Consider the following 15,213-nt stretch of genomic DNA (forward strand, 5'->3'; position numbering starts at 1 on the left):
ACTAGTGGCAGGGTTGGGAGTGTCTCCCCCTTGCCCCATCCCAGATGCTGCCCGGTCTCCCACCAAGGGAGCCAACCCCATTCCTGGACCCTGCCGCAGGGGCAGACCCCTGACCTGTCCACCCACACCCAGAGACCCCACTGCCTCGGAGGGGTCAATCAGCCCTCCCACCCCCTCCCAACCCACTGCTGAGACCCCCAGTGCCACCCCAAAGGGTGCCCCTCGGGTGGGGGTCAACCCTATTGGGGGGGGGGGGGGTGTGTCGTGTCTTTGGGATCACAGAGGCTCCTTCAGGGCAGCAAGGGGGGCATCCGGGAAGGATCCTCATTCCACTCATGCCCTACCCTTCTTGGAGGGGGTGAGCACTGAGGATTCACACCAGAGACAGGCACATGGTTGGTTTATATATTTATTTCTTTAGGTAGGAAAAGCACCTTATTCCGGTTGCTCATTAGCCCTGGGGCGCTGCCACCACCAGCTCCCACTGCTAACTTTCACCCATCACTCCCCATCCTAGGCAAAGCCCACCCTGTGAAGGCCTCCTCTTTGTGCTGGGGCATGCAAGAGAAGATGACTTTCCTGTTGGGGAAAAATAAAAAGGACAAAAAGAGGGAGCCGCGGTGGTTTCATTGTCCAGGGTTGCTCCCAGACCTGCTGGCCTTGCAGTTATGGCTGTCGGCACCTTCCAACGCCACACTGGCACCGCAGAGGCAGCAGAATTTCGACCCTCCCATCCACTTTTTTCTTTAAAAATGTTCCTCTTCTGGCACATGATGCTGGGGGGTGCCGGGAGGTAAGCAGCTGGGAATGGCCGAGCGGAGCCGCAGCGGTGCTGATGCTAGGGGTGAGCCGTGCCCTGAGAGGGCTTCCCACCACCGGGGCAGCCCGTGACGGCCTCACAGGCCACTGGCATCCCATATTGCCAAACAACCGTGTCTTAAATGATGTATTTATTTGGAAACCACGGGGTGAGCGGCATGTGCGCGGTGTGCAGGGTACCAGCGAGGGAGGAGCAGTGGCGCTGCTGTCTCTGCCTCCAGGGCTTGGTACCCACCATGATGCTCCTCTGCCAGGGTCTTCCCAAAAACCAAGCATGTTCCAGGGGAGGGTCCCCCCCATCCCTCCCTGATGCCAGCAGCAGGGTGTCCCTACACGATGCCCTCGCTGCGTTTGCTCCTCCACACCACCAGCGCGGTCATCAGGAGGGTGACGAGGACGGGCAGCAGGATGAAGGGGCAGAGGATGCTGTTGGGGGGGTCATGCAGCGCCCGGCCAGAGGGGGAGCAGTTCCTGAAGTACTGCTTGTGGACGGCCACGAAGAACTCGTCCACCAGCTGGTTGGGCCAGTAGCAGTCGAGCCTCTCGGCAATCAGCGCTGTGCAGTTCGTCAGCTCCCCGTAGGTGCTGCAACACAGACAAGGGCAACAGGGTGGCACCAGGGACCGGCACTCAGCCATGAGCGCACCACATCCCCACCCCATGCAATGTATTATGTACTTTCTGTTATAGAAGTGTGTATTTGTGATTTGAGATTGTATTTGAGAGAGTTATTTGAGTTACCTGATTTTTTTTTTAGCATTTTTTTTGAGATTGTAGGTAGAGGGGTATAAAAAGATACGGGTTTTTTTAATTCCCGTCAGGTTTTGCCACTTCGATCACACTTTAAGTGCTCACCCATGACCAGAAGCACAAGGACTTTTCATTTACAGAAGTAAATTTACAGAAGTATTTACAGAAATAACTGGAAGCAAGGGTTTTTTTGTTTTGGTTGGTGGTAATTTTTTTTGCATGATTTCGTGGCCAGACAAGCGCTGTTAGAAATTACCAGTTGGACCCACATAACCCTGTGGCACCTTTAGGCAAAGACCTTCAGGAAGCCTGTCCTGGGCCACAGACGAGCTCGCCTGGCTGCTGGCCTTCAAGACACCATCCTTTTTAGCTGGCACAGGTTCAGCAAAGAGGGGACAGAAATAAGTACATCGAATCTGCTTAAAATTCTCCTTTTAACTGCCTAAAACGGGGGGGGGGGGGGGGGGGGGGGGGGGGGGGGGGGTGGCGGTGTTGCATATGAACCAATAGGTCCACAAGACCACTACCCATCCCACCTCTCAATGGCCAGTGAGTCCCTTTTCTGAGATCTGGGTTTGCTTTTTTTTAAATACATGGAAAACGAGAAGCAGCCCTGAGCAAGAGGCACCGCAGAGAGAGGACAGCCCCTGTGCTAGTCCAACAAGCCATCCTCTGGAAGGACAGGTACTACCATGGGTTTCAAATCGCAGCTGCTTTAAAATTGGCTATGCATAAAAAAACCATGCATATATAATTTTTTTTTCCCCCATCCCAATTATGTCTAATCCTAGAGAAGCAGGGCTACCTAAAGCCTGACTATTCAATTAAAAACCCGCCTGGAGGAAGAAATATTTTATAAGCAGCTTCCCAGCCACTCACTGCAGTCTCTCTGCATCTCATCAGCTGGGTTTTGGGGCAGGCGGCTGTTGCCTTGCCGTGCCCATCGGCACACGGCAGCACTGGAGGGAGCCCCTGTGGAGTCTGGTGATTTAATTAACAGGGCGCCTGGAGCTACTAAAAGCAGCTTCTGCTCAGCATCCTAATGTGCAAAATTACCACTTCCCGTTCATTAGCAGCCTTAGGAGATCTCGGGAGCTGAAGCACCTCCAGGAACCAGAGGGAAAGGGTTAACAGAGTAGTGAATAAAAGCTATTTTTAAAACTGAAGGTTTGTACAGCAGCTGTCTTAGCCCTTCCCTGTCTCAGTCTGTGCTTTTGTGCTGATAAATAGCTACTCCCATCATTACACGTGAAGACGTGCATGTAACCAAAGCAAAATGGTGTCAGTGAATGAAAGGATAAATTGTAATTGCACTTTGCACTTAGGCAGCATCTGTATTTCAGAGCTCAGGCTCCATGCGCACCAGCTGGGGAAAGGATGGACCTGAGGAGAGGAGCTAAAAGTGGCTATAGGCCCGTGAGCAACATAGAGGGGTGAGGAGGTGGCTGTGGGGCTACGACATGGAAGGAGGACCTTCCAGCCTGATAGGGGGTCTGCAGCTGTGGCTTAATACACAAGTCTCTTGTCCCTTTTATTTTGACATCCCCTGTCTTCGTTAAAGCCACCCTGCTCCGAGTGGGACCACATCCTCAGCAGGAGCAAGGTGGCATTGCAGGCACAGCCACCTGCCAGCCCCACGCACGCCCAAAGCCCAACATGGAGGGGGCAGGAGGGGCATGGAGGGAAAGAGGACCCATTTCCAGCAACAGCTAGAAGTGTAGAGGTGACAAGGAGGGCTGCTGAGCTCTTGGCCAAGGGTGCGCCGCTGGCTATCGCAGAGGGATCCATTTGCTGGGATATGGATAAACCAGACAGGTGGGACCCAGACTGCTGCTTGCAGTGCCTTGTCAGAAGGGATCAAGATCTCACCAGAGAGCAGCAGTGTTGATGCCTGGGGCTGATCATGTGCTTCTGTGCCACAGACGTGGTAAGCGCTCACCCTGTTGCATCTCCAAAGCAGCATCTGGTTCCCCCTTTCCTCATGAGCAGAGCGGTGTTATTAGGTTAGCATCATGCTAGCGTGGTCCCATGGGGGGATTCAGCCTGTGCTGATGGTGGAATATCTCAAGGGGTTGTTTTCCCGCCCAGTACGGCTGCTCTGCCTTCCCTTTGCCACCCCGCAGCCCAGCCTGGGAGAGTGAGTCTGCCCTGCCGTGCTCAGCCGTGCAAAGCTGAGCCAAGCTCCAGGAACTGTGTAGATGATCATGCTATTTCTGGTGTCCAGAAACATATGCAGAGTTTTAAAACTCTCTTTGGAGAGAAGGTAGAGTCCAGCTTTTGGCTTTCAGACAACCCTACAGCCTCTTTGCAAGCCTCCCTCTCCCAAAACACTATCTCCTCCAGCTGAGCGAGGGCACAGACCTTCCAAAACAAAGCCTCCAGAGATGGTATCTCTGCAAGCAGGAGAAGGACACTTCCAAATCTCAGGCCCCACCCCACCCCCCCCACCCCCCAATCCTATGCTATGGAGTATTGTGTGCCGTGTCCCTCTGTGCTGAGGACACTGCCAGGGTTGGAGCACTGCTGCGGCTACACCCTGGGGAGGGACCCTGCTGCTGCTGCAGCTAAAGCAAAACATGACACCAGCGACCAACGCAGCTACAGAAGTAGCATGGCACAGCTTGCCACCAGCTCTGCTGCTGCAGCCCTGGATGGGGAGGAGGTTCAGGCTGTGACCCCCTGCCAGGACAGGCAGTAGGGGGAAGAGAGGGGCCAGGTGTTTAGGAAGCCCCCAGGTTGCAGCCGGGACCACCTTGGTCTGATGGTGAGGACAGAAACCCAAGTCAGCGGCATCACGGGGCATCTGGGGGGTTAGCAGTGCCTGGCAAAACACCCAGACGATTTTTTGGGGTGGACTTAAGAGACCTGAATGCCACCAACCCCAAATCAGACCCGAGGTGGAGGTGAGCAGAGAAATACCCATGCTTCCTTTCCTCCACAGACCAGGAGCTGGCTGCCCTCTAAAAACAGCCAAGTGGCCATTACTGAAAGGGCAGGAGGTTAACCACAGGGCTGATCCCTGTCCAGGCTTCCAACAAGCTCCACGATGGCTCAGTTCAGTCAGGGGAAATAAGGAGGCAGAGAAGCCACCAGGCCACAGACCTGCACTATGACATGTCCCTGTGGCTTTGCAGAGCAGCCAGAGGATCTAAGGATGCGACATCTAAGGATGATTGTTCCCGAATTTCCAACCCTCCAGGGAGCAAGAGGTAACCGAAAGAGTGGGTGTCTTAAATGCTGTTTGCCAGGGCTATGAATAGCTGGTGCAGCTCGAAGCTATGTGCTGTGTGCTATTCATAACAACCAAAAGCCGGGCTGCAAAACCTGGCTGGCAACAGAGGAGCTGTTAGTTAAGATGTCATTTGGAATTAGAGGATGCGACAAAAGCCTTCCCATCGGGTGCCTCTGCCCCCGTGGGAAGGTATTTGAAATCGCTCACTGCCTCTCACAAGGGCCATCCAGTTGTATGTGCAGAAAAAATCCTGGTTGGAGCACTCAGGCTGGTCCTGCTTCCCCCAACCTCAAGAAGAGCTCAGCAGCTTCAAGGAGAAGTGGTCCCAAGTCAGACTCCCCTTTTCCCACCTAGGTTTGGGCTTCTCTGTGCTCTTTCTCAGAGCCAAAAAGCACCCAGCAAGGGCTCCCCTGGGAACGGTAGATCTCAGGGTCTCACTTGTACTTAGAGATGGAGGGATGCTCATGACTGGAGGAGCACTGACCGTGAAGGGTGTCCTTAGCTTGCCGTGACAGTCAGCGTGTCCCCAGAGACCACTAGACATGGGGGGAAGAGGGAAAGGAGGAACAGTCTGCATGCACTCCACTTCCCTCTTCTTCCACCCCTCCTCTTCCTTGGGTTTGCCTTAAATACCAGCATCTTAATTTAAAATCCTTTAAAATGCCTTAAAAGACCAGCTTTAACTACTGAAAAAAAAATACTAAAAAATTGTGATTGTTGAGGTGATGTAGGATAGCACCAGGAACACAGCAGGTTTTCCCAAGCCATCCCACCACCGCAGGCTGCGGGCAGGGAGACGGGCAGCCTGCCCTGTAAAGTACAGCTTTGCTTCGTTCTATGTACTTTTTTTCCCTACCCGATGTGAACTGCAATTAAAACTGTTTTCCTCGTCTCTCTGGAAACGGCCTGGGTTTAAAGGATGCTGTGGCAGGAGGAGGCTGAGCAGCGCGGGGACGACGTGGGGACGAACGTCGGTGGGCAGGATGGGGACAGGCCAGTGGTGGGAAGCAATCGAGGGCTGATTTATGGTTTGACGGGATCCGAATGCTTACACTGCTGTAAATCCTAAGCAATTCCTCTGGGTTTTTTATCACTGCAACTGAGACTGGATCTAAATCTGCCATTTAGTCCTCGCCAGCGCCTGGGTGCAGATGGTGTTACATGACGGATACCGGTTGGGGAATATTGGGAATTTTTTCCTGTCCTTCCCAAATCCCTTGCTTCAGAAGGAGAAAAAAAAACCAAACCAATAACCACAAGGCTTTCCTTTTGCTTTATAAATTAAAAGAAAAAATTGATTTCTTCCTCTGCAAGGTTACAGGGCAAGCATGAGATAAAAAGATAATAGATCAATCCGTTTTCTCTAAGATAACGGATAAATAACCTGAAGACGTACTGTGAACGTACTCACAGCTGTGAGAGCAGCCCAGCGTAGGGTAGGAGTGGGGCAGGGTACCAGGGGTGCCAGGAGCTGGCAGCATCAGCCCTCATTTCTGGACCTGGCTGCAGCTGTCAGACCAGCGCGCTCACCCTGGTGAGATCCTTCCCTGCAGGATGCCCACGGCGAGGGGAAACATTTCCCGGAGATTTTTAGCTGTGCCACAGGGTGGATATATTTGGGGTGAAGGCACCTGGCTCAGCTGGAGTGACACCCGCAGCTGCAGCACCGCTCAGCGCAGTGAGCGTCTCCCCATCCCACTCGCTGCAGCCCAGTGCACCAACACCATGCAAAAACCATCGTGCAAAGCTGTGCCCTGGCCATGGCCTGCCAGCCAGCCAAAACTGTGCAGCAAAAATATCTACAAGTCATCATCAGCTCCTGCTGACGCATTCATGAGTGAGCAGTCCCAGGCAGCTGGCCCAGCAGGCACCAGCACCCATAGCTCCAGCAGGAGGCAACACGGGCTGGCTCGTCCTTTGGGGAGGAGGAGAGAGAGGGAAACCAGATGACCTGAAGGGAAAACACCTCTCGGAGCAGTCCTTCTTCCTTCCCAGGAGACAGCATTCACAGCCAACATCTAGTATTAATTATTTTATTAAAAAGCACCTGGCATACCATTCCTGAAGCATGTAACAGCTCATACAAGTTTCCCTGGTACACAATAAAGACTTGCAGATCAAAACCCATCATCAACTTTCCCCAAATAAGCACAGCTAAGAAAGCCAGCAGAGCTCGACAGTGTTGGACAAACCATCTCAGAGAGTTGGTGCTTGTCCACATGGTCCAAGCCCAACCTCAGCAAACACTTCTGGTCCAGAAAGACCCCTCCATTACATCTGAACACAGCGGTACCAGGGATGCAAAAGCTCGGTTGATACCTCTGAGGGCAAGATGGAAGGATAATCTACAGCCTGTAAATAGGACCGAAAAAACACAATTACAAACTCTGCTGAGACAATCCCTTTATCCAGATGTTCCCATCATGTCAATCTCAATTGAGCAGTAAATGATGGGGCTAATGGGCCACTTCCCTGCTAAATGCCGAATAGGAGAAATCACAGCTCCGCACCTGATGCTGCTGCTGATATGGGTCCTGCTGGAGGCAAAAACCTTCACACATTTCTCCTTCGCATTTCAGACAGGCTTCAAGCATTAAAATTCCTTGGTTTGGGGGAAGATATGGAAAGAAAACAGGCTCTAGGCAGGTGTTCGATTTCCATTTCTTCATCTCATGCCTGATGGAAGTCAAGTTCTTCCCCCTAAAGCTGGAGGGGTGAACCTATGCCTCCCTCTGCCCACTCCTGCTGCTGGGACATCTCCTAAGAGTGCTTTTTGTCCTAAAAGGGGATGATGAGTCCCATATACACCCAGGGAGCGGAGGTGCCGAGCGAGGTGGCCATCTGAAACACATATCCTTGCAGAGCAGCTTATTTACAGCAGTAGCTGACCTGCTTCCATCCGATTTTCACAGTGTCCTGAGGGCACAGGAGGATCAGAGGAATGTTATCTCTTAAATAACCCCCAGCCTTGTGTTCGCACAGAGCAAATAGACTCACGCAAGCCAGTTAAACACTGCAAGTTTATCAACTTTTCCTCCAAGTGCCTCAAGGATAACAAGTTTAGTAGAAGCTATTTAGAAGAAAACCAGGATGTTGGCGATAAAGACCAAACTCTTTAATACACCTCTGCTTCCTGTACAATAGCTTCACTGAAGGTCTGGAGGAGGAGGTGTATTGCATCTCATCAAGCTTCCAAACAGCACCAAACCAGGACCAAAAGCAAAGTCCTGCTGCTGGGACAGCCTGGATTGGGGACAGCTCATATGTTCCCCAAAGGTGGGAGCTCACCCCCAGGGCAGCCAGGAGAAACCAGGGAGGTGGTGGTTACCCCCTTCTCCTGCCACTCACCACATCTGGACCACATCTGGATGCTGCCTCCAAAGGTATCAACAGAGGGAGACAGGTCCTGCGGATACCCCCCAAGGTGGCCAGGGGCTGGAGCAAGAGCAGCAGCCCTGGACATTTTCGAGGATCAGATGTTTCCCAGAACCAGAAAACCTCCCACAGTCTTTCCACTCTCTCTTCTTCCCCTCCGTTTTGTCACTGATGAAGAGGAAGGAAAACCCACGCTGTCTTTTTCAAAAGCTATCTACATATATATTTGTGTCTGTTTACATACACACCTATATAGAGATTTTAATTTGGCACAGAATAAAGGGGCATGAAGCAGGAAAGCAACCAAAATCTTACAAAAACTCTAGTTTTTGTGCAAAACACTCATGGCATACAGCAACATCTACTTGCCATTCCCAGCTGACCTCAATCCCTGCCCTTGTGTCACAAGAGCTCAGTTTTGTCCACCACTTCGTCCTTCCAGAGAAAGGCCACGGCACAACAATGCTGTGCGATGTGGAAAGCCAGCTCAGAGTGGAGAACAGGTTTTTATTTTCTCTTTTCAGGCCCTCACGCCAACGCACCGACACCCCTGACTGGTCTTTACAATTTTAATCAAAATCATCTTGCCGGAATGATTTACCCCACGGTGGGACTGAGAAATTCAGCTCTGCTGATTATAAATTGGAAGGAGTTCATCCAAAGAAAGCATCATTCAGGTGGTTTGCAATAAAAGGAACCCAAAAGAAATGCTGAAAAAGCCAAAACCAAACATACAGAGCAGCACGTTCCCCAAATGCAACATCCCCGCTCTCCCTGATCCTGCTGCATTAAGTAGGGTTCGCTCATCACCCTCATCATTCCTTCCAAGGATGCTGCTGAGCACTCCACCAGGAAAGCAGACTGCACTTCCTAAGTCATAGATCACCACTAATTCCCTGACATTGATTACAAACAGGAGGCTTAGCAGAAGTCTTCCATGCCATATTATGCCAGCCTCTCCCTCTAGTTGCTAAGAAAAACACTGGGGAGCCCAGAAGTGGACATGGCACTCCAGGGGTGGCCTCACCAGTACTGAATGGACCTCCCTCAGCCTGCTGGAAACGCTCCTCCTAACACAGCCCCAGACACCATTCACCACCTTTGCTGCAAGGGCACATTTCTGGTTCATGTTCAACTTGGTATCCACTGTGACCCCCACATCCTTCTCTGCCACTCTGCTTTCCAGTTGGAAAAAGCAGGTCCTGGTGCCTGGGGTTGTTCCTCCCCAGGTGTGGGACTTTGCATTTCTCCTTGTTGAATTGCATGATTTTCCCATCAGCCCATTCCTCCAACCTGTCAAGGTCCCTCTGGATGGGAGCACGACTTTCTAGTCTGTCACCCACTCCTCCCAGTCTGGTGTCATCTGCAAACTTGCTGAAGGTACATTCTGCCCAATCACCCAGACCATTAACGAAAGAGCTTAAGCGACCACGATGGAGAAGCCCCTTCAGCTGGACCCAGCAGGGACGGAGCCAGGGCAGCATCAGCAACAAAACAAAGTGAAATTGCACATTTGTTTCCCTCCCCATGAAATAAACCCACCACTGACCTCCTTACACCCCAAAATCAAAGATGGGTGCAAGCGGTCCCAGGACACTGGGAAGGGAGGGACGAGCAGAGGGACCTCACTTACCCCACGGTCTCAGCCCAGTCACACCAGAGCCGCTGCCCGATGCCCTCCATGCTGAGCTGGAACTGTTTCAAGCAGTATTGCCGGATCATCCAGCCATAGTCCGCCTCCTGGCAGGCCGTCGCCACGATGAAGTGATGGGCTGGAAGACAGGTGAGGGGTGAGTGGGGTTAGGCTGTGCCATAGTGGGTCATGACCCAGTGACAGCCCCTTGCCCCTACCTTGCGATTGCCCCCACCTTGCGATTGCCCCCTGCAGCTTGTCACGCAGAGGGCATCTGCCAAGGCAAAGCTGGACAACAAAGCAACACAACTCTCAATCAGCTCCTTCAAAACCTCCTTCTCAGGGTTTTTATTTCTCTCTTCACATCCCTATGACCCTGCAGCAGCATCCTCCTTTACCCTCCCAAGTGCTTGATGCTAGAGAAATAAATTATTCAAAATACTCCAGGTAAGTCATAAATAAGTAAGGACGCAGAATTATTCTCAGCTGAGCACTTTACACATGTCTTTGGACTTTAAATTCCCAGGTTTTTGGTTTACAGGAGTACGGGTGTGGGGGAAGTTGGGGAATAACCCCTCAGCCCACTGCCAGATCCCTGCTGCTGCTATTGAGCAAAAGACCCCTTAAAAGTCATCTGTGCAGTACCACACTTGGAAATAAATATCCATCTCCGATGCAGTGCAGGGACAAGTGTGGTGAAATTAATCTCTGCACGGTGCTGATTTAATTCATCCCTGGGTAGGCACCCCTGCTACATGGTGCCTTCTGGTTTGGGACCAGAGGAGGAAGAGATGCAGCTCACTTCCCTACGAGTTTGTGCACAATGAGTGCAATGTTGCTAGTGAGTGGAAAGTGAAAAGGCCAGTAATGCTACAAAGGGAAGAGGGAACAGGGTCCAAGAGAAAAAAACTTTCAGAGGAATGATTTACTGAGCCTGGCTATAAATAATATCTTGCCCTGGGTCCCAAAGTGCCAGCTAGTGCCTTTGCAGCTCCTGGAGTACATCGCAGGAGGCACCGCATACCAGCTCTATTTTTTGCTAATAACTTGGCACAGAAGAGTAGGGCTTTATTTTTATCCTTTTTTTTTTTTTTTTTTTTTTTTTTTTTTTTAACAAAGCAGAATTTAGCTACTTATTTAGCAGTCTGCATATGAAAGCCATGGGACAACACCAGCAACTCCTGCCCAGGGGATACCCTCCTTGAGTGGTCCCTCTGCAGCCCCCAGCCCCCAAATCCTTGGAGCGCTTAGGTACCAGCATCCTAAGGCAACACATGGGAACTCAGGATCCACTGGGGCGATTTGGGTGGCCAGGGGGCCCCTAGACCCTTGGGTGAGGTTTCTGGATGGCTGCAGGGCTCCCACGCTTTCTCCAAACATGGCAGCCACTTCAGTCCAACTTGAGATAAGACAAATGTGAGTTATCAAGCCAAGGTAGTTAAGGGGTGTTAAACCCTCACCATTGCAGTAATAAAACTGAGTTTATTGTAATTTAAAGCTCTCCCCAGCTGATACCACCCAGGAGCTCACCCTACAGCACCTGCACAACATGACCTCAGCTAGAGACAATCCCTGCTCTCAAATGGGAAGGTATGGGATGCTGAAGCAAAGCCACTGAACAAGGAGGAAGAGAGAAGGTGCAATAATTTTACATGAGAGCTGGACTGAAATCTCAGTTCCAGCAGGCCCAAGGATGATTCATGGCTGGGAAGCTTTCCTCCCCTTCCCATCCCTTCAAAGCTGGATGAATTAAGTGAAGAAGTGACATGGCTGAGCAAGCACCAGCATCCAAGGGAGGTTCAGGTGCCATCCCAAGGGGTCATCCCCTGGTGAAGACTGTGCACTGGACTGTGAAGGACAAGCGCCCTGCAAATATTATGCCCATCACATGGCCAGACAAACAGCTTGCAGAGAAAATACTGCCAGGAAATGTGTTGAGTGAGGAGCAGGAGAGAGCTGCATGAGGGGAGAATGGAGAGCAGGGGAGGTGGACAGATTAAAAAGCAGCTGGACGAGCGGCCAAGGGGATTGAGGAGCAAAGGAGGAAATGGAGCCAGGCAGAAATGAGTGAGACATGCAAAGCACGGAGAAAAATTGAGGAAGACAAAGCTGCTTTAAGAAATTCAACAGCGATACATCAGCAGAAGAAAGAGAAGCAGAAGTTAACTGAGCATGGCCAGGCTGCCCTTTGCCTGGCTTCGCTCCTCCCCACTCCTCCCCGCTCCCAATTAGCATGGATGAGCCTAGAGACAAGTCACCGCTTGTACCACAAAAACAACCATCCTTAGAGATGCCCAAACATTTCTTGATGACCATGCAGAGGCTCCTGCAGAATGGACCTGGAGGAAAACACCTTAACAGGCAGCTCCACCTTGGGTGGAGAGAGGAGAAACACTAAATAAACCATGGGGATGAAGCAACTGAAAACTGCAAACCGGCTGCAACGCCTGCTTGAGCAGCTGCATGCCACGTATATCTGGTAGTCAGCATGAAAATGAGCCCTGCTATTAAAAGAAAAAGAAAAAAACCAACCCAAACCAAGTGAAATAAAAAACCCAGGGAGCTTTAAGCACTTGCCAATCAAAGCAGCTCGAAAGACACTGCTGGGGTGGACGTGACTGTGGGCTGAGTACAGGTGTGGGCAGCCAGGAAAGAGCCAGCGCACAGGCCTCCTCATCCCTCCTCATCTCATGACTCGTACGCTCACACTTCTCCCAGCTCAGAAGGTCCTTCGCAAGCACGTCACCACCTTGCTTCCCCCTCCCCCCTGCTGGCAGCTCTTCAAAACACTCTCCAGGAGCATTGCCTTCCCCACAAGGACTTGCCTTCTGCAGTAGTGAACGTTGCAGACGCCAACAGCCAAGGCTTGGCTTGGTAACCCCGAGGAGCAGTGCAGAGACTGTGCTCCTGGAAGATATCTCTCCCACCTCAACTCCCATACCTACACATGGGGTTTGTCTGATTGTTTGACGTGAGGCACGGAGCAGGAAGTTATCTCCGTCTTCCCATATGTCCCCAGCCTGTGCATCCATATAGGTGATACCACTGCGAGCCGTCCAAAATTCATCCTTGCAGCATGTGTGCACGCTGCCTTCTGTGTGCAAATATGCCTTCTGCTGGAAGAAGGCACCATCCAACGTGGTGTTTAGCTCAGTGCGAGGAGCTGTGTGACTGATGATGAACGCCCTTCCCTGCTAAGAGGAGCACTGATTGCCTGTTAAAACACATAACTTTAAGGATTCTTAATTTGCCTCCTCACAGGGAACATCTGGAGAGTAGCGGTGAGGAAGTGATTGGAGGGAAGGCTTTTTCAGGCATCCCAGATTCTCAGTTGCTCTTGGATTGATGTCCTGGAGAGTCCCAGCAAACACCTACCAGGGTTCAGTTTACCAAGGGTTAGCCATTGGCCACATGGCCCCTGCAAATGAAGGAACCTCACCCAGTGCCTGGATTGTACCTCCCATTTGCAGTCTCATCCAAGAAGGAAGCCTTTGATGGAAGCTCTTATATAGGATGGGAACTGGAGACACCCTAATTTGTGAACGCTTTCAGTGGCACCCACTGAGTGCTGTTGGAGGGGCTTCCAGACCCACCCAGCACAGCTGTAGCTCACTGCTATTCAGCAAATGGGGGAGCTTGACTCCCCCAAGCCCATGATCTCCCTTGATGCTGCTGGATGAATGATGAAACTATTTGGCTATGCATGCAGAGTAGTAGCCAGATCATCCTGGCTATGGCTGGACCGGCAGGGGTTTTTTTGGTGGAAACCATTCAGGGCTTCATAGCAAAGAGCAGAAAATAGCCAGTTATTAATCTAAAAGGTCAGAGGTCTCATTAAACCCCAAAAGATCACAAATAATTGATAAGTGGCACTCACAGCAGGGCTGGCAATGAACAAGCCACATGTAGCTAAACCCAAGCACCAGCAAAGCTCTGGACTCAAAGAACAAACATCCCAATATGTTCTCCTGGGCTCTCCCAAATGCTGTGACCCCCCCACTGGGAAATGATGAGCTCTCTCAACAAGACTGAGATGAAAACAGTTTGTTTTCCCCTCCTTTTCGGTGTGGTGCTTTGCTCTGTTTTATTGAGAACAAGCCTCGTGGTTTGGACCTGGTTGCAAAATAAAACCCAACAAGGGCTGGAAATCTGGAGCTTGTCTGCTGAGCGTGCTTCGAGCCCTGCCTTTGCCACGTCCCCATCCAGTGGGATGAATCCTGCCTCGGCAGGTACGAACCTGTGAGATTACACTAGGGAAAGCCCAGACAGACAGACGTGCTGTCAAAGAGGGTACTCACCAGCTGGGAACAATGCTGGAAAGGAGACTGCCACTTGTGGCTAACCCCAAACCTGATTTTGTCCCACTGTCTTGTGGCCAACATCCCCCGGCCACCTTAGGCCACTTGCCCTGGTTTCAAAAGCCTCCAGTGGGGACCACAGCCCTGTGTCCCCACTGGAGGCACTGCATGGCTCTGGGAGAGCAGCTTTTGAGCGGGGGGGTGGGGGGTATGGATGATTTTGCTGGCACGGCCCTGGATAGCCTTGGAAGCCGCTCTCTGTACACGGTGACCACACGTTCATTAGCCTCAGGCTGCCTCAGTTTGCTTTTCAACCCTTCCCTTCATTTTGGGACCCACATTCACAAACAGACCAGCTGAGCCAGTCGTCACCAAGTGCGTTTCTCAGTGTCTTTGCTTTCACTCAGTAGAGCCATCATGCCCGCTGGTAATTACTAACTCAACACGGTTAAGCTCCAGTTTTCATCTTAAGCCTGGCAAGCATCTGATACCTGCCCCCAAAGGGGCTTGGGCATCCTTGGGATCATCCCCAGGTCGTGTCAGAGCGAGTCCCCTCCTTGCACCCCAGTACTCTGCCTGGATTGAAGCACAAAGCTGATGGAAGGATTAGACCCAGCCCAAAACTTCTCATCCAAAACACTCATGGGAGGGCAGGGAGAGAACACGGGGGCAGGAGATGATGAGCATGAGAAACATCCCGGTTTGCAGCCAGAAAATGGAAAACTTTGCGGGGCGTTTGCTTTGTTGATGCCAAGCCAACAAACCAGCCCTGCTGGAGGCAGCAGATGGTTTCACGAGGGACAGAGCAAGTGCTCGCAGGACTAAAAATAAACCCACCGCTCCCAGCAGTGCTCGCACGTAAAGGGCTGGGCTGGACTCTAGCTGGCGTCTGCAAACTCCCAACACAGGAACTGGTGGCGTCACTGCAAACCTGCCCCGGGGATCTCCCTGACCGCCTGCCTCTACCTATCCATACCTTCTCCTAAGCCTGATTTCGTGCTTCCCCAGGCAGAGCCAGATTTGGCATGGGGGTGTTTCCAGCCGGCAGCTTTGTACATAGCCTCTGGCCCCCATGGTGGTATTAGAAAGTCAGATGTTTTCTCCAA

The 15,213-nt window shown here is 51.7% G+C and overlaps 1 protein-coding gene across 1 annotated transcript; it reads right to left on the reverse strand.

Annotated features, from left to right (window-relative positions):
• Positions 1-1,148: 1,148 nt before the first annotated feature.
• RAMP1 (receptor activity modifying protein 1) lies at positions 1,149-13,535 on the reverse strand. Its single transcript, XM_086465989.1, has 3 exons — positions 13,517-13,535; positions 9,810-9,948; positions 1,149-1,404 (listed from the first exon to the last, which is right to left on the reverse strand). The coding sequence occupies exons 1-3, from the start codon at positions 13,533-13,535 to the stop codon at positions 1,149-1,151; spliced, it is 414 nt and encodes a 137-aa protein (XP_086322115.1).
• Positions 13,536-15,213: the final 1,678 nt, after the last annotated feature.

The sequence above is a fragment of the Leptosomus discolor genome, chromosome 5 (genome assembly GCF_034619465.1).
Source record: "Leptosomus discolor isolate bLepDis1 chromosome 5, bLepDis1.hap2, whole genome shotgun sequence".
Lineage (NCBI taxonomy): Eukaryota > Metazoa > Chordata > Aves > Leptosomiformes > Leptosomidae > Leptosomus > Leptosomus discolor.

Excerpts from the sequence above, each read along its gene's own strand:
- RAMP1 (XM_086465989.1), bottom strand. Across the intron at positions 1,405-9,809 it reads GACTGGGCTGAGACCGTGGG|CACCTACGGGGAGCTGACGA; the intron begins GTAAGTGAGGTC and ends TCTGTGTTGCAG.